Genomic DNA, 21962 nt, shown 5'->3' on the forward strand with positions numbered 1-21962 from the left:
ATACAGATTGCCTTTAACTAAGGTGACCCAGCCATGGTAGACGATCTCGTAACAACATCAACACTAATACTAAAATTTATCTTCAGAGCTGAAAATCAGTATCTCCTATTATGTTAGGAAGGGGGAGGAAGTAATAGCTGAAGTGCATCAGTGCTTCAAAAATAAAGAGAACAATAAATGTCATAAATACTACTCTCTATATCCAAGTGTTAGAGGTACACTACCTTAAAAATCAAATAACAGGGGAAACAGAAGACCTGTAGTTAACTCATGTCTGCAAAACTGGAGACATTATGTTCATCAGAAATACTTAAAAATTTTAAATTATAAGCTTCATGAAGTGATCCTAAATGGTCAATTAGCAATTAGTGAAAGGATAAATGTGAAAACCAAACCAAACCAAAACAAACTGAAGAAATAATATAAAAGTATCTAAACAAAAATTATCTAAGAATTAGTAGAAAACCAGTAAAATACGGTGTGGCTACAACAGAAAAAAATAGGGTAGATAAGCACACTACAGAGAAATTAAAACTCACTACTTGAAGTAATGAGTTGYGTGTTTTAGGTGGGTTTTTTGTTTGATTTTGATTTGTTGAGGGGGAGGTGGTGGTGTTTTCTTGTTTCCCCTGCAGGGATTATCTAGGCTTTTTCTTCCAGACTAGAGTTTAATTCACAGACACAACATCAATAGTGGCAGTGACAGGAGAAGTCAAGCATTCAAAGCSAGCCAGCTGCCCAAAGACAGTATGKATGTTCTTCAGAATTCTGAAAATCTCCAAACAAAAAAAAATTCCACTTTACTAAATATTTTTTGTACCATATTCTTTCTACATTTACTGGATTTGTTTTCTACTCTGTGCATCCCACAGCAAGTCAAAGCGTGACGTTAATTGTTCTCTTTACAGACTGGAGCAGAAAACAAGTGGTTGAAAATTTAGGTTTGATTAGTGATAAAGACACATAGAAGATCATATGGCACAATTTCTACAAATAACTACATTTCATTAACACTTTTGGATATTTTGCTGCAGAAAAACAAAGACAAAGGAGAATTGACTAGCAAAATTTTCAAAATTTTCAAAAGATCTTTCAAAAGATGAAACTTTTTGTGACCTCCTTCAGGACTRCAGAATGCAAGAGAAGTTGTTTCATCTCATGGAACACTTTGCAGAACTGGAGGAAAGGATAAGTTCAGTGGAAGAGAAAATCACAGAGAGCAGAAAAAAATTCAGAAACATCATTAGGGTCCTCTAACCTTAAAAAGGCAAACATACAAAAGGCGAGTATCCCAGAAAACACCAAGCATTAGTGAATAACATGAGAGTTATTCAATACTGAACACAGTTATGGAAGACTTCAAGAAAAACAAAAACATKATAAATTCAACATTAATTTAAAATATCCAAATTACACTGTAATTACAGTGTTAACTGCCAAGAATATCTGTAGACAACAGACCTTTTATTTCTATGGCATTTGTTTGACCTGGGCATTTGTTTGGATGTTTGCTTTGAATTTTCTCCCTCTGCCTCATTCACCTTCTCCAGTCAAGCTTAATTCTACAGTTTCCAGTTCTTTCTGTCCTCACATGCATAATCTTCTTTCATTTAGTCTCTTTCATTTATTTGGCCCCCTGGCATATTTTCTCCTCCTCCATGAAGGCATGGAAGACAGACTTCACAGTACTCTATGTTCTGCTCTATTTAGTATTTAAAACTGAAAATTAAAAGTTTTTACACAGGAACCGTGGATTACAGTCTTAGCACAATATCTGGAACATGAGGAAGGTTTCCTGTTTGCCCTTAATAATGTAATAAAGCATCTAATAAAAAAAAAATCCACACTATTATTCATCTGTTTTTGTTCTTGGATACAAATGGGAAGTTCTGCAGCAGCTTTGTCTCAAGAAAGAACAATTTAATTGCTTTGCAATTAGATTAAATTTAAACCCCTTACATACTTGTAATTCCTACTGCAYTGAAGATGTTTGTATTACTGCTTAACTGAGTCATTATAGTCAGACAGGGGCAGGCAATGAGATGCTGGCTTTTGGCAAAAGAAAAGAATCATGCAAGACATCAGCCTAATTCTTCTGCCATCAACAATCTGATAGATAAACAATATTTTCAAAAATGACCTTTTGGCTTGAGACTTAAAAATAATCAAAGTTAATGAAAAATAGTTCCTACATGAATAGTGTGTGTAGGCTATTTTTGAACAAAGACAGCACTGCATTAGAATACTGCTGTTGATTCTATTTCCTTCCTAACCCTGAGGTCAAACCCCAGATTTCGCAGGTGGCCACACCCCAAGAAAAAGGAGAATAGAAATACAGATTATATTATAAGCTACGAATACAGTTAAAATGTGATGTTCAATACAAACAAAATTTCATTTCCACATCATGTTATCAAAGTTAAAGAGCACTCCAAGAGCTTACAGAAGATACATGACATTAGACTTGTTCTATTCCATCTTCCTGTGAAGATGAAGCCTAAGACACTATGGCTTGAGAACAGATAATTTAGTATTATTAAATAATAATTTAGTATTATTTTAACATTAATGAGYGCAATGCTATCATTAGTTAAGGAACTTAAATTAGGGTAACCTCCCCATGTATTCTTAAATAGTGAAACTCAGCTGCAGAATATAGATTTAACAGAATGTTATTCTCATTGACCTACACCCTGCTGACATGACCAATGAAGGGACCAGAGCACCCCTATTCACACAAGCCCTCAAGGATGTATTTTGGTTATCTTTTATATAAATGTGTTTTATATTTAATACTCCAAAACACAGGAATTCCAAAAGGCAACTGACAGATACAAGCTTTCCAGTATGCAAATACCCTGTCCTCTCTGAACGACCTACATTGAATCACTCCAGAACATACTGTGTCATTTTTGAGATGCAACAGAAAGGCTGACAGGCTKTTATGAGGCCAGGATAGAACAGTCCCTGGTTCCAGTCAATAAAGTCAATTGTGAGGAAGGAGGGGCATGAATCTCCTCMTTTCACTTCTGTTGGCTTAATTTTATATTAAAGAACTGTGGTCCAGTGTAGTTTCCTGGTCCACCATTCTCCTTTACTTGCACACTTCTATCTCAGTAGCTAAAAGTTAATCCAGAGTAAGAGGGTAAATTCATCAGCAAAGGGCTGAATTAAGCCTAAACTATAAGAATACTAACACAATGTGCTGCCCAAGTACTGCTAATAACAAATGCAGTGAGAAAGCCCGAACTGAAGTGGGAGTTACACTGAAAAAAGAAATTAGATCCTTATGGTTTAAAGWCCTTCTCCCTGACAAATTCCAAATACTGGCTTCAAGTTGAGATGATTAAAAAAACTTCTCTACGTAGCCTTCAAAATTCAAAACAACTTTTACTACTAGGACTTTGCAGAAAAAAAACCCACCCTAGCCTAAGTAGGGCAAGGYGATTTTTATCAATCCACAGATAAATGAGAGCTGCCACTTTCTCATATTCTGCTGCAAAACACACATTTTCAATTATAAAAAAATAAATCAGTATTTTAAGCTTTTCTTACCCATTTAGTTACCACAAARGCTAACTCCACAGATGCTTAAAAATTAAACAAATAAACTTGACAGTTATTTCATTATGGGAATTTGKTTTTAATTCCATTTTCAACTGGAATTCTACATTTGATGAAGCAACTTTGATGTTAAAACTTACCTTTAGCATATTGCCTCATGCTTTCCATATAGGCAGAGAGGTTTTCTGCAACCAGTGTAACTAGGGCGTGATTGTGCTGAAGTTGATTGATTAAGTCATGTCGGTAAAAYACGTGGGGACTTCGCTGAGTTTGACTGAAATTAAAATAAAAGTGTTAGAGGAAAAGAAGAGAAGTTTTGCACCAAACAGTTCAGAAACCAATTTAGGAAACACATATTTGATGCAAGATCCAAATTTTCCTACAAGATCTCAAATAGAACAAAGATTAAGTTTCTGACAATGTTTTTCTATCTTCTGACATATCAACRGTTCTTACCAGTTACYAAAAGCAGCGAATTTATGAGGATTATACAGTTATACTTTGTATGAAAAACAGCACAGCAATCTGAGCAGCTCAGTGTGCTGGGGAGGAGTAATTGCAGCAAGACATAAGATTAATAAATACTTGCCCAAAGTGCACAGAGAAGACAGGGACCCTCAACTACAGTGTAACTACCACACACATAATGGTGGCTTCTTTCATGGCCATCTGATACTCTTTTCTATATTTAATATTAAAACACCAAGTAAAACCTAAGACTATAGTGAAAGTACAGCACCCAATAATCACACCAATTATTTCAATACTTAAAAAATCCTATAACCAGTATTGCTTTTTTATAACAATAAAAAAATCCTATAACCAGTATTGGTTTTTTTCCTAAAAATAACTATGTGAAAAAAATGTTGGTACAAACAAAAAGAGCAGTTACACAGAGCATACGACCTAAAAAAGCCCAGAAAAGTCCAAGAAAGGAAATATTACAAATAAATAATTAGATTATAAGTTCAGTGTATTATCAAGACCTGACCAAAAACGCTGCTCTTAAACAACACTAGATATATTCAGATTACAAAAGTTAATTGCAAAAGAAAGTATAGAGCTTGGCCCAAGACCCACATGAACACTATCAAATTCTAGAGCCTGGGAACTCATCACTTCTACAGAACATTCTCAAAATGTCTCAAYTGCTGAAGCTGTAGATCAGAGCACTGATCTTGACAGCATAAATCAGGCAAACTAGTGCTGCTCTTCCATGGTAAAGAGAGAAAATAAGAAAACAAGTGGGTGTCAGGGRGAAGAGCAGCATTCCTCATTGCCACTCAGCTGATCCCATAGCCTGCTCTGAAGAAAGACAAATGTAATTTCAGAATTGTTCTCCTTTCCACCAACACTTAAAAAAGTAGACCTCAGAATTAGCTGAATGGACTACAGGCAGGAATTCTCATCCTTCCTGGGAATCAGGTATTCCTTACTACATGACCTACTACACTCTACAGGATTGCCACACCTTTAGGGAACAGTGGGGAAGGCAAGAAATCCCAGTTAAAGCATCAGCTGACACTGATCTTGCAGCTGATAACTACATTTCACTGTACAAGTAACAGCAACGGATTAATTCATCCTTGGCCAAAGATGAGTGTCCATCGGGGTTTAAAAGACAGAAGCCATCAACATTCTGCCAATAATTTTGTTACCTGCAACCAACACAATTTGGCTTGCTAAGCACTGTGGTTTTCAGAAGATTAAATTTCRTAACATGCAGATTTTTCTAAAATAGTTTGATAAGGGGCACTTCAAACACAAATTGTGTTAAAGAAACCCCAAATACCCAGACATTTGTCAGAAAGAAAACAAAACGAATGGAAGCATAAAAAAAAGAAAATATACAGGACTTCGTGTATTRAGAACATTCTCTGTTTTCACTTTAAGAAACTTTCTGTTTCATTCCATCTCCACCAACCTCCTTACCCAGAAGAAAGCAGCAGCAAAACCAGTAAAAGACTGGATRTCTATTTTAGAGATGTTACCTCTAGACAGAGGACATTAACAAAAGGTAACAGTAAATAAGAACACCGACTATTTGGGAAATACAAAACAAAGATGGGATATTTTGTGGGATCAAAGATGTCAGAGTGTGTATTTATATTTGTAATATTATGCATTTGTATCAATCTCACACAGTTCAGCAAAAYCAAAGCTTTATCAGCAGAAGACAATGTTCTTTCTGTGTTACATATCTTTTACTTCTCTCCTTTCTCAACCACATGCACAAACTGTACAYTTGCACACGGATTCATCTTGGTTAGCAACTACTTCTAAAAGCTTCATAATTATAATACTTGAGTTATRTGTTGTAACAGTGATAGAGAGCAGCACTTAAGATGTCATTTTGATTCACTGCTAGGACGGACTCAAATGCAAAATGATTGTTTTTAAAGAACAGGAAAAAAAGCCAATCTGACAAGAGCTTCTAGCATGTTTTCTAGTATTAAGGCAAAGTCTACATGCAATTAAAATTTTCTTTAAGCATCTAAGGTTAGACTAATATGATGCTGCCATTGGGACACAACCACTTAACCTTTAATATTATTACTGCACACTCATTAATGTGTAATAACTGAGGAGCTTGAAAAATTGAAGTTAACAGCAAAACTYGTGTTTTCACTTTGTTTATACTACRTGAATACCAAAGGCCAATGTATAGAAAGAAAAAGAATGCATTTTGGATGGGATGACAAAGTATTTTGYGTTATGAAAAAGGACATAACTAGAATCCTTATCTAATAGAAAAATACTGGCAAACTGGCAAAGGCAAAATTCCAAACAATTAAAATGGATTAAAACAAATTATTTATCAGCACACATATGTCACAATATAATACTACACATGTAACTCAGCTTTTGAAGATGGAAATTGTTGGGTTAACTGAACAACTGCTGTGTACTGCTACAAGAGTGCAGACTATTTGGATTAAAAATCTGAATCGCAGTGACCATCCCCACAAATTCTACTGCTTAGGCTAAAAAGTTACTTGAAGCATCGCTGTTGCCTTAAAGCATTAATGAAACCCCTGAACTCTCAGTGCTCAGGTAATTCTTCTGGGCAAGTAATTTAAGAGACTGATCTGCTACTCTTCAWGGAGACACAGTTCAAACTTAAGCACTTGATAGTGGTCTACAGGATGCTCTACCATACAACACAGAGAAAATTAAGATGCATTATCTGTAAACTAAAGGTCAGTAGTTTGAGTAATAATGTTGACTATTCCTGAGTATTAATAWGCATCTTTGCACCCGTAAGAGTCCTTGTACATACACAAATATTATTTTCTGGTGCAATTCTGGTTAAGCTGAGCTTCCTGACACATGTATCGTTTCTTTGTGGTCAGGGAGATAAATTTTGCCACAGCAATTGTATAACCAATTCATCACTTTGTTCAACTGCATGAATAACTAGCAACAATTAAAACCTCCCCCTCAAAAGAATTTCTACRGTGCCAATGGCATAAGATAATTTATGCATATTTTTGCCAAGAATCAGCAGCATTTGCTGATCTGGACTGAACTTTCCATTGCAGTGCACAATCAGCTGATGCACCCCAAAAGAGTAGCGTAAAGAATATGTGCTCTGTTACATGTTTGTGAGGCAGTTGTCATGAACACTTGTTTTGACCTATTTTCACTTCAAATTCTAGAAAGATGCTAGAGTTTAAAGCTGTAAGTCAGATAAGATAAACTGATAGAAACAGATATTGCATGCATGCACTACAGTCTCCAAATGGTATCAACATTAAGAGTTATCAGAAAATTCAGATGGCGGGGAAGTCACTGATTATTTCAAAACAATGTTTTCACTCAGCAGATTTCCGGACACCTAGGCACACCTGTTTTAGTTGTTGACTAACACAACTCCCTYGACAGTATCTTGCTAGCAAAGGATTCTCCACAGGAAGATGTCTTTTTAAGTTTCTTGATTAAAACTTTGAATTCCAAGTTCACTTTCCTGCCATATCTGTTTTCAAATTCTGCATTAAAATGAGGTGCTTTAGATAGTGCAATGCATACATACTGCCCTGAAATCTGAGGAAGAGATGGTCTAATAAACAAAAAAAAGAGAGACATTCAAGCCATCTAACTATATCACAGAACATACACCTGCGGATTGTGGAAACCTACAGTTCCACAATCAAAATAAGTTCAGTTCTCCCRAGATTACTTCAGAGCAGAAACCTAATTCAGTGCCTTGACTGAGCTCTGCTTCAGTAACTACTTAAAGCAAAGCATCTTTGCTACCGCACTGTGCTAAAAGGATTCAACTTGAACAATTACTTCAAATAACTAGGCAGCTTGATTTGTCTGGATCTTACAGCATGGAAAAGGTTAAGAATTCCAAGACACAGAAAAGAGACTTTTCAGCTAATTAGCAGGTAACTTCGTRGTCTTATTGGATAAATCTCAAGCAATCATTAATGAAAAACTGTAAAGGATTAAAATATATTGAAAAATTGGGAAATACATTACAAACTAAATGAATAAAGGAAACCTCAAAAGCCAGGAATACAACACATTATCACACTCTTGAAAATGGTATCAGTATAAGAAGATAGTGTTGTGCAAACTGTGGCTTATTTTCATCAGCTTTCCCTGATTTGATCCTTCTTGGTGAGCCGACTGTAATAGCAACAATGATCTGAATATTTTTATCTGCTTACAAGAATTAAAGCAATTGTGCAACACTGATAAAACAACAATATTTTTCAGGAGCTTGTAAAAATTCTGATGTGGATACAAATACTGTTAGGGCACAGACTCAGCAACTTCTTAGGGAGAAGACATTAAAAATAATTAAAAACAGTCACATACACTTTAACAAGTCCAAATTGATAATGGCTTCTCATTATTTCTTCCTTTTAAAAACAAACATCAAATGAACCCCCCACAAAAAACAAACAAATCCCCTCACCCAATGAAACGAATTTCACACATTTCTAATGTATACTTTCAGGAGAGAAAATCAGTAGAGAATTTCTCCCTGACCATWAAGTCACCTTTGATTTCAAGCAYATGAACTRAATGACCTGCATGAATTTATCATCAAAGAACAGAGATGGGTGGGTATGTTTGTGTGTGTACATACCCATACAGGCTTGTATTCATGTAGAAGATACTTATGCTATGTAAGCTAATTACAATATTAGGCAGAGAAGTCCATGAATAACTGAAAAAGAAACTCAGATTTTCCACAAGACTACTATAAAAATGATTAAAAGCATATTTGAAGAAGGCATTAAAGGTCTCYTACTGCACTTAGTGTCTGAATTTTTAGAGACTCTTCATATATACTAGAACAAACTCAAGTACATCTTCCAACACAGGTTATGGTTTTACCTAGACTTTCCCAACCTCTTGTAAAAAAAAATTTAGATTTGCCTCATTCAACCCATCGAATTTTTAATAGAGAAATTTTTACTTGAATTCCAGTCTTACCTCAAGTTCTGGGGTGCTTCACCAAACAAACTGCAAATTTCTCTAATTTGTTTCAGTGCAGGAATGACCCATTTGTCATTTGTGCGAAGTTCTTCTATAAAACGATCTATCCACTGGATCTTTTGTGTATCTCGATCCTTAAAGAACAGCAGTTTATAATCAAAATCAAGTATATAGCAGAACTATCATAATTCCCATTCTTTATTTCCAAGATAGAACATACAAAGTCAAACAAATACTAGATCACCCGAGTTCTGAAGCATAAAAGCATAACAGAACTATCTGAACAGCAGTACATGCTGGCAGAAGATACCCATGTGTTACAAACTCCTTGCACTCAAGCACTCAATACTTATTTAACAAGTGTTTAAATAATTTGCTCTCTCTTTCATTTATTTCTACTAACTGTTATAAAAYATCAAGAAACAATGAGAAACTGTTTCTTAACAAGATGGATAATATATTCATTTCAAACCATAATGAATTACTACTCTGGCAGACTTCCAAAGAAGTCTGGGTGGGGAAGGAGAGTGTGTAATAACTTGAATGGGATCTTGCAAGGTCCTTCCTAAYATTATACAAAGCAGATAAGGACTCAGCAGCACAAAAAGCCTCAACAAAAACCAATGAAACAAATTAGCATAAGTGAGTTTGGGAAAAAGCAAAGTGAGGGGAGCAGCTGCTTTTCTTTCCTCCCTGTTTATTTTGGTAGGGTTCTTTTSCAGTTCTTCCAATGTGCTCATTACAGTGTGCAATGCAACAAGACAGGCAAAYTGATGTATTACACTCTCTCCCGCTGAAGCACCACTTCTGTTAATTAAAATATGTCCTACAACATTTTAAAAGTGCCAGGATGTTGGTAGAACCATACAAATTTATGTAAATAACACTGTTGTTAAATTACCAAATATCTTGAWTTTTTCTTGGGGAATGGAAAGAAACTCAGTGATTGATTTCATACGGGACTACTCACCTGTGAACAGCTGTAATCTAAGATTTTAATATGGGCACTAAGAGCCTGGTCCATGATATCAACTGGCACATCATCACTATGAGCCAAATTCCACAAAAGGTTCAGCACTTTATGTGCCATCACACCATCCTTGTCATCCTCTGCAAGGCGACGAATTAACTCAAGCAGTTTCTCACGCTGTTTCTTGCTTGCATTCGTCCAACTTGCCTAAGACAATATTTAAAAACAATTACAAAAGTCTTTTTAAAAAAAAAAATCCACAAATAATCTGCACCATTAACAAATGATTCAACTATGATTGCAACTACATCAAGAACTTTCACATAAATTCCTGTCATTAATAATAAATAGCAAATTAGAGCAACGCATAAGCCAGACACAACTGAAGAGCTCTTCTAGAATTTGCAACTACAGCATATTCAACTTGAAGCTTAAAAAGGTGGCTCTTTAAATAAAGATCACAGATGTGCTTGTAAAAGTTAACATTACCATTGACAAGTTCACCAAAAATCAGACTGGACTCAGCTGTTTCTTTCAAGTGCTTTCACAAAACTCSTGTGCTTAAATAACATTTCTTAAATAACTTATAATCACTACATAGGTAAAATTTTAATATCCCTCGTGCCTCTGAATCTGACTGAAACTATTTTCCTGAATAAGTTTTCAATATAACAGCACTTTATATCCCTCTCTCAAGGTCAAMCACACAGTTTACAGACAGAATTCCTAAGCACTGAGTTCAGGATCTGAAAAGCAGAACATTAGATCCACACTCACCAAACTACAGGGCCACACAAMACAAAGCACAAATTGCATGTAAGCMGAAGTATGACTATAATGCATTTATCTAAAAACWGAAAACAGAGTCTACAAAGCTGGCTTGCATTCTTCAGTACAGCAGATCATGTCCTGAAAGTGAAACWGTAAAACAAGCCAGAGAGCACCACTACTGGAAGCTGCAAATGTTAAATGTTATACATAAAAGCCRGTGAGTAACATAAACTTTCAGAAAYAAGTTGTTTTGTCATTTCAAACAAATCATTATGCGTTTATAAACATTCAGCTTTATCTTCCTGAGACTGTTTCATTTTGAATGTAAGCTAAASAGAGAAAAGATATTACATGATAAAGAGGAAGTTGGGGGAGTGGGGAACGGAAGTCCTTGATCTCCTCTAYTTAAAAGATCAAAAGTAGCACTGCCCGGTAAACCTGACAAAACCTACTCTAATGCCAGGAGAAAAACATAATTTACTAAATCACCAATACTTCTTAATTTGGAACAAATGCAAAAAGGTATTCAAATCAAGGTGTTCAAATCAGAAAACAAAACTGTCTACTAAWCAAACATAAGCAGCCACTGTTTCAGACASCAAGTAAACAGAAAATTTCACAAGSAGTGCTCATTAAAGAAYAACYTTTCTAGAATTAAATRTTACAGRCAGTTGCTACACATTAAGAAGTCTTTCAACACACAGAAACTGAGCAAATGTAAAAGAAGTAGAAATATACTGGAAAAGCCACAAATTTGCATGCAATCTCACAACCCATTTCCTGAATTCAGTCAAAACACATAATTACCTTAAAACAATCAAACAGATGATCAAGCTGTTCAGGAGAGAAATCCCAAGCTAATTTTGCGAGGAGATCATGTACATTTTTTACAATGGCTTCATGTTTTCCTGCCTGTCAGGAAGAAAAAAAAAATCCACCAACAATTCATATTAAGTCAAGCAGCAAGACATTCAACATAATTTTTACAGGAAGACTGTTAGAGGCAGCCACCAAGAAAAGTTGATGCTGTGGAAGCAGCATGACAAACTGARTATTTTCACTGGGAATTCACAGTATGTCGATTTCCCTTTTAAATATTCAACTGTGCTCTGTGTATGCACAATTTATTTAGAACATAACTACTGCRGCAATAATACAAAAATACAAATAATATAACATATAATAATATGAAACCAAATTTTTTTTGTTTGTGCTACCAAATCAAGCTGGGACAGGGGACAATAAAGTCTAAAAGCRTATTTTAACTTACAAACTGGTACTTTAATGTTGTTTTGTGTGGGTTTTTATGGTTTGGGATTTTTTAAAATAAGAAATTACTCAAAATCCACTTCTGAATTCTCAGTGTTTTAAGCTGTAAACCAATTTTTAGTATTTCAACATAGTTTCTCAGGCTAAACTACTTCCTTTGTGTTAGTGGATTCTTGGACAACTAAAGCCTTCTATTACAAACACCTTGTTGGCAGAAAACATTTTAAAGTCGAGCAGCTTTTAAACTTACAAATCTAGCGATGAAACAACTAAAGACATACTGMTGAATTTTATACTAGACACAGTTTTAACAGAGAGTTTGGTGTACATCACAATTTTGACATTTAAGGAGGAAGACAATAAGAGAAARAAACATAGTTCCATTTTAACTCTGAGCATAAGGAAGGTTTTCTGCCCATGCTGGAAAACACATCTTGTACTTTACATCTGCACTCAAAACCAGCATATTTGGACTATGTGAATCAATAGCTGATTCACTGTAGAAAATTTTCCTSTAAGTGAAGAATGGAAAATACAAAAGAAATACCTAGAACACACATTCTGATGTAATTAATCTTGTGCACTACTAAGAACKTCCATCAGTAATTCAAAACCAAAACCAGACTAATAGCTTTGTTACATGCTGTGCCTTAAATTCTTTTCAGGGTGCCATAAATTTTTGTTAAAAAAAAGTAATTTTAAGTAGCAAGGTTCGTTTTCATGTTATGGGTCAGATTACAAGAGGCAGATTTATTAAACCCCTTATTTCTTGACTTAATGCAAGGAAAACATAATGCAATTTTTTTATCCTCTAACCAGACCATTTCCCGGATAGGAAGAACAGAGCATACAGGGCAGAAATAGTGTTTTCAACGTAACAAATAAAAGGAGTAGTATGGGCAGCTCCTGGAGGGGAGGAAGAAGTGCAAGAATACAGCATGCAACAATCTCAGTCTGGGACGTTTTTAACAGAGATGGGGAAGCCCTTAAGCACTGAAGAGTCTGGGGAAGCAGTACTAGACAGAGGGAGGAGGTAAGGAACCTGGTGTGTGACCTGCCAGCTTCCTGTGCAGAAACAGGGAAAYGCCTGTAAAGTTCCAGTTAAATACTCCAGAACATAAATCACGAGACCTCAACCTCTGCCATTTTGTGTCTTGTACAGTTGGATCTTTCCCCGCAACTCCAGAGGCTGCAACTTTATGCCTGCCTTTTAGAGACTTCCAACATTATTCCTTGAATCAAATACATTCAATATTGTGTCCACTGACTTTCTAAGACAGGAAAACATTTTAATAAAACTCTCGTTGTCTTCTAAAGACAAAAGCAACATGATTGGATTACTTTCAGTAACACTGAGAGTCTCACGTGCATGCTCACCCTCTAAACCCAGGCAGCAACACAAATGCTCAAGCCTGAAAGCAAAACTCCCCACTGTTGCACTGAGGCTGAGCTAAAATAGCCTGTTATATAAAGCCACACAGTAAATCAACTCCTTGCTACTGAATTTCATGCCCCAGCTGCTCTTAGGAGCAGTCATTTAATAAAAACTTCTAAAAACTAATATACACAGGGAGTAGTGAAGTAGGTGAAAATCAATCTGTATTAGCAGACTTTGATATTCTTAATTTTTAGTCCATTATTATTCCATGGCTAAAGCCACAGAGAAAACACCTACCTGAATAAGTTACTTCCACACAAAAAAGTACAGGGCAAACTACAGCAAGAACAGTGCAGTAGCCACCTACTTGAAAATATAAGAAGGAAGCAGAGCTAGCTGGGTATTCAAGGGCATGGAATATTTCTTCTGAAACCATTCCTATTTATTTGTATTTTTTAACTGTTAGGGTGGACTATCCCCATCTTTTTATGGGTTGCACCACATATTCACATTTATCTGGAAATGTAGAGAGTTTGACTTATACTAGCTTATCCACATGTCCTATTTCCAGGCCCTACAATCAATGTAATTGCTTGGAAGCCTTTTTTCCCCCCAAATTTCAGAGTTTTTGTTCTCTTAAAAAAGCAAGGCTCTAAAATAGGTAAAGTAAGCCTACTAACAGCAAACTAATCTCTCAAAGGATTTTCTTCCTTTTTTTTCCCCAACAGACATCTTGTAGTCTGCAAAGATCTAGAGACCACAAGCTGAAAATTAACAGTATGATCCCAGACCTTAATTCAAGTAATCTGTGTATTGCTGTGCTACATTATGAAATTTTCTTAACAGAACTTTGGTATGATGAGAAAAGAGTGTATTGAGTTTCAGCCTGTGCAGTTACTGCCACGCTAGAATTRAAGTCTAGGCATGATAAAGTTACTTGCAACACCAGAGATCTCAAGTCAACCCTCCCGTGCATCACCTGCAGTCCAAGTATCTGAAATGTAACCTGAAAACAAGCCCACTTAAGCCAAACTGTTACAGTCTCAGAACAGCATGGACRCATGTAAACTGTGTTACCCAGCCACCCAATCCCTGTATTACTCCTCGTGATGGTGTAACCCAGCTGGCAACTGAGCACTCCAGGGCTGCTCACTCACTCTCCACCCCGCAGTGGGATGGGGGATGAGAGTCAGGAAGGTAAAAGTGAGAAAACTCAGGGATTGAGAAAACATAGTTACTACATAAGATACTATAAAGAAATCTAACTCTATCTCCGCCCAAAACGAAACAGCCCTCTCCCTGGTGGAAACACTGGCTGGAGAACTTACTTTTACAAACAGTTTCACTATCCAATACATATGGGTAATTAAAAAAATTTTCTTTAATTTTYAAAATTTTTTAAAAAAAATTTTGTGTACTCAGTATGTCTCCCCAGCTGCCCAGTCTGTGTGTTAAACTCATGCAGTCCACAGCTAGGATGCCCAGCTTCACAAATCATGTAAGTAAAAAAGACAATACTGCAAATTTTGTAATTTTTCAAGAGTAAGAGTAATCACTGCAACAAAAAGAAAAGGACTTGTAGTTAAACAGTTTCTAGAACAGTCATTATTAAAAGCGTTACTTTTGATCACACTCTGCCCAGGAAAAACTTACATGATTGTGGGGAACTCAGAGAAGAGCAATACATATTTCTTAAGGCATTTGACAACACTAAGTTATCATATATCATGTCTCTGCTCCACATTGAAGGTTCCTTAATACTTAAAAAGGATTATTTCTGCACCATGATCTGAATTGTTCTCTTAGGGCTTCACCTACACGCGTAGCTGACCCCTTCCACAAGAGACATTTGAGATGACARTTTTGAGCTCCAGGACCCCAAAAAGGAACACCATTTCACCTCAATTTTTTCTTTAGCTTTGTCTAACACTGAGCAAAAGCAGCCCAGGTTCTCTTCTCAACACATGACACAACGAAATGCCTCCTGTGCAGTAGCAGACAAGCAGTTGAATTATTTACCTGTGCAGCCCAAATGTTGTCAAGATCCTGCAAAGTGAGAGCTTTCTCTTTGATGACAAACCGGAGAATTTTCTCTAGTTTTTCTACATATTGAGGTTGATGAAGACTATCTCTTAATACAATTGATAAAATATTGTTCTGCTGGATCCATTCCTGAATATAAAAAGAAAGCAGTGCCATCTCAAATTATTCAGGTGCCATCATTAATATTTAAACTACATAACAAAAATCCAACCTGTTACAGATTAAAAAAATGCAGCACAAGAGGAAGGTTTWCATCTCTAACTTTAATTTCCTCTCTAAAAAAAAGAAAACATCACCATTTTAAACAATCCAATATATTATAGGATTATTATTGGAATCCTCTTCACTGTGATATCTTAGKGGGATTTTTTTTCAGGCATATTAAAATCATGAACTCAGAGCATAAAAATGTTTAAACAATTTCAAACATAAGAAACCAATGTGAAGAAGAGTTTACTCTTCTATGTGARGAACAAAATTTTTATCTTCCAATTCACAGCCATTAAGTATCAAAATCAAACTATTTAARACACTTCTAACTTTACTGGTAGATCTACAAAATATTCCATAAAAAGCACACAAGCAAGAACTGAAATATAAAAAGCATTATTTAAGTATAATATAATATTTATATATAAGTTATAATATATAACTTATAAGGTTTTTGAAATGCTTCTAACTAAATCAGAGGCAAATATTCAAGTCATATTTAAGTAKATGCAATTTTCTCAGTGGTGTCACTGACACAGTCAGACCGTTTTGTTCCTACTGAATCAAAGCAGGATGTGCTCTGGGCACTGAAAGAGAAAACAAACATCCACAGCATCATAATTTCCAATGGTGTCCTTGGTTAGACTTAGAATATACAAGCTGGTCTCATGAAAAAATGTAATCTAGAAGTTTTCAGCTAAAAACAGAAGCCTTGTCTGAGATGCTAAACCATAGGGAATGTGTAAAAAATAGATCTATTTCCTMCTATTGATTTAAAAAGTCAAAATTGCAGTCATTCTTTCTAGTCAGATGTCCTTTTGTAGATTACAAACCTCTCAACAGGTGGCCAGCCCGCAAGATGGGGCAGAATAGTGTAAAAATCACTTAACACAACTACATTTCACAAAGATTAAGAGAAAATCTTTTTTATTTTAACTTTATAMTTGCTMATTTTCATGGCTTSCTATATACACATTCAAGCAAAAGTRTTCAAAATAYRAAAATATTAATTAAAACAAGAATGTTATATCTAGAACTTTCTGTACCACAGCATCCAGTTTCTGAAATGTGAGAAGCAGAACAGTAACTTAGAACTCTAATGAGAAAAAGTTGAAGCACRAAACCCAGACTATATCCTTATTTAAATGACTGTTAAATTTCTAGTTACTGTGGCACAGCAGTTTCAGATGAATCACACTTGTTTTATCTAGGTTTCTCTGGGTTATTTAAGACACTATATAAAACACTACTCAAGGATCCCTTTTTGAGCCATGTTTTTAGCAGCACTGCAATGTAATTCTCTACTGCAGCTTTGACACAAATACAGCAATATTCCACAGGAAGGCTACTATTAAAATGCTTTATTACCATCCCATGATACCTTACGTTTAGAACACTATATATGAAAATGAACAGTATTTGCTGGATCCACAATATATAGCTACTTCTACAGTTAAAGTACTAAGGAGAAACAAAATTTATGCAATGAAACTTCACTGAAAAGGAGCACTTACTGCCATTCTTTCAGCTGTGAGCCACTCTTCCTCTTCAGGATTACCATGTCGATGAGTGTAGTATGATACACTGGATATTACTTTGTTAACTTCATTTAGTGCATTCATTTTACCATTGAAAGAGGAAATTTGTAACAACCTGTGAGAAAAACTTAATGTAAGAAGTGTGGAAAAAAGTGTCACCAGTGGTATATTATATTAGGAATAGCRTCTTACCTAAGTATCATTTTTAACCTAAATATTTCTAAATTTTTTACAGTTTCTTCTTGTCCTGGAACTCTTGAAGCTAAGTTCTTTAGAGATTTGATTATCATTGAAAGAGCATCATTTTTGGCTTCATTTTTTGCTTCTTTTTTCAGTTCATCATCTGTTAAATTTTCTAAAAACTGTGGAACCATTTCTATAATTGGAAGGAAGTATTTCTTCACTGTATGTAATGTTAAAAATTCGAAACATTGTCCAAATGGCCTAAAAAGGAAAGAAAAAGGGGAAAAGTGCTATAATCAGTAGTCATTCAATGAGACTAAGGTGCAATTAAGTCAAGAAACTCCTATCTACTTAGAAGAATATGAAATGGTGAAGGCAGACACAACCAGCTAAAGAGATGGAGTGAAAGGAAGTGTTTCAATAAAAGTCTAAGCTTTGTGCTAATATAGTATTTTATACTGAGACCAACATTTCCAAATGCATAAATCATTATTTAGAAAAAAAACTTACTTGATGAGAGCTGCGATGATCTGAACATTCAATGCTGATCCATTCATGAATCGATCATGCAAGATCTGAAATCCATTTAATGTGCCAAACTTGTTGATAAGATCTACTAGCCAACCCTGCAATAAAAAACAGTTTTTTCTGACATTTACGAAGTACCATCTAGAAATGCTTTCAAGTAACTGTCAATAACAAAATTTGCTTTAAAAAAGTCTTTACACAGTATCTTACATATTCAGTTTTAAGGAAATGCTCAGAAACAAGTAACAGGATCTTTCCTATTGTGTCAAAGAGTAGATGCTGTATATGAGCTACTCAAAGAAATTCATCAAACATATACAAATAAAATTGACTATAATTTAGGTCCAGCTTTGGCTGCTAAATTACTACAAAAGCCTGACAATTCTGGGGTTTTTTTAACCCTAGATGTGATAATGCCACATATAATAACATTAAGAATGCAAAGTAACRTTCTTCTAAACACAACTAGCAATGCAAGGGAAGTCCAAGGACACCAGAGTTTTTTCTCTTTGGTATTTACAAGTCAATAGTCAGCAGTTCTACTAAAGGAAAAATTAAAATTTAAAAAAAAAACAAAAACCAAACAACCCAACCCACCAAAAAACCAAAAAAAACAGCCAACCAAAAAAAATACATATAATTCAGTTAATTCTGCAAGTCTTATCAATGCTATTTGGAGATCAGTTCTGAAAACTTCGGACTCAAGAACCACAACAGATTGCAAATCTTCATTTCCAGTTATAAAAACAAAACAGCAGCAAAAACAAAACCTCAAGAAACCAAAACTACAAAAACAAACAACAAAAAAACCCAAACAAACAAAAAACCAAAACCAAACCTTCAACATCCCCCGAAAACAAACCAAACAAAAACCGCTGAAAAAACCACACTGACAATAGTATCTCATGTCCAATTAAAAACATTCTTCCACCAYTGGAAACTCTAGGGAAGAGAAAATTCCTAGTTCATCCCATAATCCCGTCCTCAAAATGTGTCACCTACAAAATCGTGTTAAGTGAGAGGGTAAATCCATCAACTGGCAAATGCAAGCAAGCCAATTAACACCGCAGCAATGGCACTCCAACAAAAATGTGCCAGCTCACCACAGAAACAAGTGACACAATTTTATTGTGGACCAAAGACTTCGGAAGAGTTAGAAGGGGAAATGTACATTAAATCAGGAGTCATAAGCAGTAGAACTTCTTAGTTATACACAGAATGAAGGGGGCTTTTCTCCCCTGCTCTAGAAATACGTCTCTCCAGCTGCTGTTCACCAAGTAACACTGTATAGAATAAAAAACACAGGTCTGAAAAGGCTCTCATACCTTTGGTGATCGTGGGTCAGGGGGACGGGCATAAAGTTCATCTTCAGCGAGCTGGACTCCTGCAGGAACTGTTTCTGAGGGACGAGTACCATTGTATAGATGGAATTTGCAGTGAGGATTTAAGGCCATGGCAAGAAGTTCAAGAAGGGGAAACCAATCTTGGGACAGCTTGGCCACACAGAGTTCCACTAATCGATGAGTGTTGTTAATAATACATCTCTGTTGATAAGAAAGACAAACAACTAAGAATGTGGCAGGGGACTGTACAATGAAAATGAACTATAAACTCAGAACATACATGGTTCTATTCCTCCCAAAACCATCTCTCATTTTTTATTTCCTTCCAAAAACACCAGAGGCAATGAGGTGAAACAATGACAGAAAGATGACTCCCCACTGCCATCCAGATCCATGCATACAAGAGTTTATTACTGCGTTTTAAAGACTAGATCCAGTTTTTACAGTTTCCCCCAATCACAAAGGCAGTCTCTTTCCTTACTTAAATTACCATGCTTTTCAGAAACACAACTTTAYAAAAACTCACATGAATCTCAAACTTCCAGCCGCTCACTGCCTCGTCTGTAAGGATTTTTGTGAAGGATATTGTTAACCCATCTCGAAAAAATCGCTGGCATGCTTCACTTTTGACATCAAGGCCTGTTTAAAATAGGAAAGAATAACAAACTATTAGACATGGAATTTCATTAGTTGTTACATGAACTTTTTAAACACTGAATGCAGAGCTTTGGTGAGCTGGAGTTGGTTTCTTCTCAGTAGCTCACACAAGGCTGTGTTTTGATTTGGCCTGGAAACAGTGTTGGTAACACAGAGGTGCTTTAGTTACTGAGCAGCACTTACAGATATGAGGCTTTCCCTGCTTCTCACACCACCCTGCCAGGAAGTAGGCTGGGGGTGCACAAGGATTTGGGAGGGAACACAGTCAGGACAGCTGAGCCAATGAACCACAAGGACATCCCAGACCATACGGTGTCATGATCAGCCTGTAGGGCTGGGTAAGAAGGAAGGGGGAGATGTTTAGAGTGATGTTATTTGTCTGCCCAAGTCACCATTACATGTGATGGAGCCCTGCTGTCCTGGGGATAGCTGAACACCTGCCCACGGGAAGTGGTGCTTGAATTCCTTGTTTTGCTTTGCTGGCACATAAGGCTTTTGCTTTACCTGTTAAACTGTCTTTATCTCAACCCATCAGTTTTTTAACTTCTACCCTTCGATTCTCTCCTCCATCCCACTGAAGGAGAAGTGAGTAAGTGGCTGTGTGGTGCTTAGTTGCTGGATGGAGTTAAATCACAACATCTGGACCCCAAAGGTTTGATGTTTAAAGTTCCAGAATTGGAAAGCCTTGCTTAAAAAGSCTTGATCGATTAATGTTCTAATAAAGCCACCTCAAAAAATTACACTCCTTTACATAATTTTTCAATTATTTAAAAAAACATGTGATGTGGGTTGTTTTTTCCCCATGCTTACAACATGCTGTGATAGATATACTAGCAAAAATAACAGTAAGTACAATCTTTATCTTCCATTTTTCTTTTATGTTCTCTCTTATCTACTTGCTAAAAGCAAAAGCAATCAATGAAGAAGGGTAAAAATAAGCTTTTCAAGGAAATGCAGAAGATACAGCTTCAGAAAGGAGCTCAGTAGTGCTCACACAGAAATGCACATGAAAACAGATGGAGATGGTCTTCAGAGGGTGCTGCAAAGAATTCCCATTAACTGGGCTGCTTAACTTTTGGATGCACATGTGCCCACACACACAGATTTAATTTTTTTTGTCACTAGGGCCTTCCTCTTTCCCATTCTGCACAATTCATCAAAAACAAGGATTTGGAATTGAGTCTGAAGTCTTATATTGTGTARTGAAATCTCATTTCAGTTTAAGTTATAAATTCCAAAAGTTGCCTTGCATCTTGCTTGTGTTGTGTCACATTGGAAAGTTCAGACAGCATGTTAAAAACTGAGTGTAAACATTAGGAGCAATAAAATCMTTTTGAAAGAAAGAGTGGAGAATATTCTTGCCCACAAAAAACCAAAATGCTAAAATAAACCATTTTTTAATCTTTAAAATTTATAGCATCCAATTCACTATGCCATTTATTTCTGGAGCATATCTCATTACTGAAAATACTCCTTAAGTATTCCAGAATTACTGTGAAGGTAAACATCAGTCTAGCTATTAGATGTTATTTTTCAAATAGGTTTTCTTCTATTAGCAAGTAACWCCAGACTATCTGTTGATAGTTTCATGGCTCAGTTTTTAACAAAGAATAATACACCAATGCCTACCCATAAAAAGAGAATTTTCCATAAATGAATGCATCTGCCAGGAATAATGCAAGTCACAGTCTAACAGGATTCACACTACTCTGTCARATTTGCTCCCTTCACTTGAAGGTGGTAATGACATTTGATTCACATGTGTACTTTCAGTTAGTTCAATTATGTCCCTTTCAACTGTATTTCCTGAAAAGATTTAAAGATGATGCAAATATCACTTGTATTTTWTAGCCAGGGTCACAAAGAAGTAGTTACCCTGCAGTCAGCCCAGAATGATGATGGCCATGGGCTGTGTTAGGAATAAAAGCTATTTAAGAACCCTAACCAYAAGAAAGTGGTGCTTGACAAAAACATGTAGTGGGGTCTTTCTAGGTTTTGATGCTTCACAATTTAAATGAGATACAGTCAGAGACAGGAGTGTATGTAATTCAAAA

At 35.8% G+C, this 21962-nt stretch overlaps 1 protein-coding gene across 2 annotated transcripts in view; it reads right to left on the minus strand.

Annotated features, from left to right (window-relative positions):
* Positions 1-21962, minus strand: part of USP9X (ubiquitin specific peptidase 9 X-linked) — a 96553-nt gene that overhangs the window by 43794 nt on the left and 30797 nt on the right. For both annotated transcript variants that reach the window (XM_057378237.1, XM_057378236.1), the window contains exons 5-14: positions 19778-19890; positions 19234-19452; positions 17891-18006; positions 17390-17641; positions 17174-17312; positions 15426-15578; positions 11567-11671; positions 9989-10195; positions 9016-9152; positions 3705-3838 (exon numbers count right to left, since the gene is read on the minus strand). In XM_057378237.1, coding sequence (XP_057234220.1) covers positions 3705-3838; positions 9016-9152; positions 9989-10195; positions 11567-11671; positions 15426-15578; positions 17174-17312; positions 17390-17641; positions 17891-18006; positions 19234-19452; positions 19778-19890 — 1575 coding nt within the window. The remainder of the gene's footprint in view (positions 1-3704; positions 3839-9015; positions 9153-9988; positions 10196-11566; positions 11672-15425; positions 15579-17173; positions 17313-17389; positions 17642-17890; positions 18007-19233; positions 19453-19777; positions 19891-21962) is intronic.

This window comes from Malurus melanocephalus, unplaced genomic scaffold (assembly GCF_030028575.1).
Source record: "Malurus melanocephalus ecotype Western Australia unplaced genomic scaffold, MMel_1.1 scaffold_349, whole genome shotgun sequence".
In the NCBI taxonomy this organism is placed as follows: domain Eukaryota; kingdom Metazoa; phylum Chordata; class Aves; order Passeriformes; family Maluridae; genus Malurus; species Malurus melanocephalus.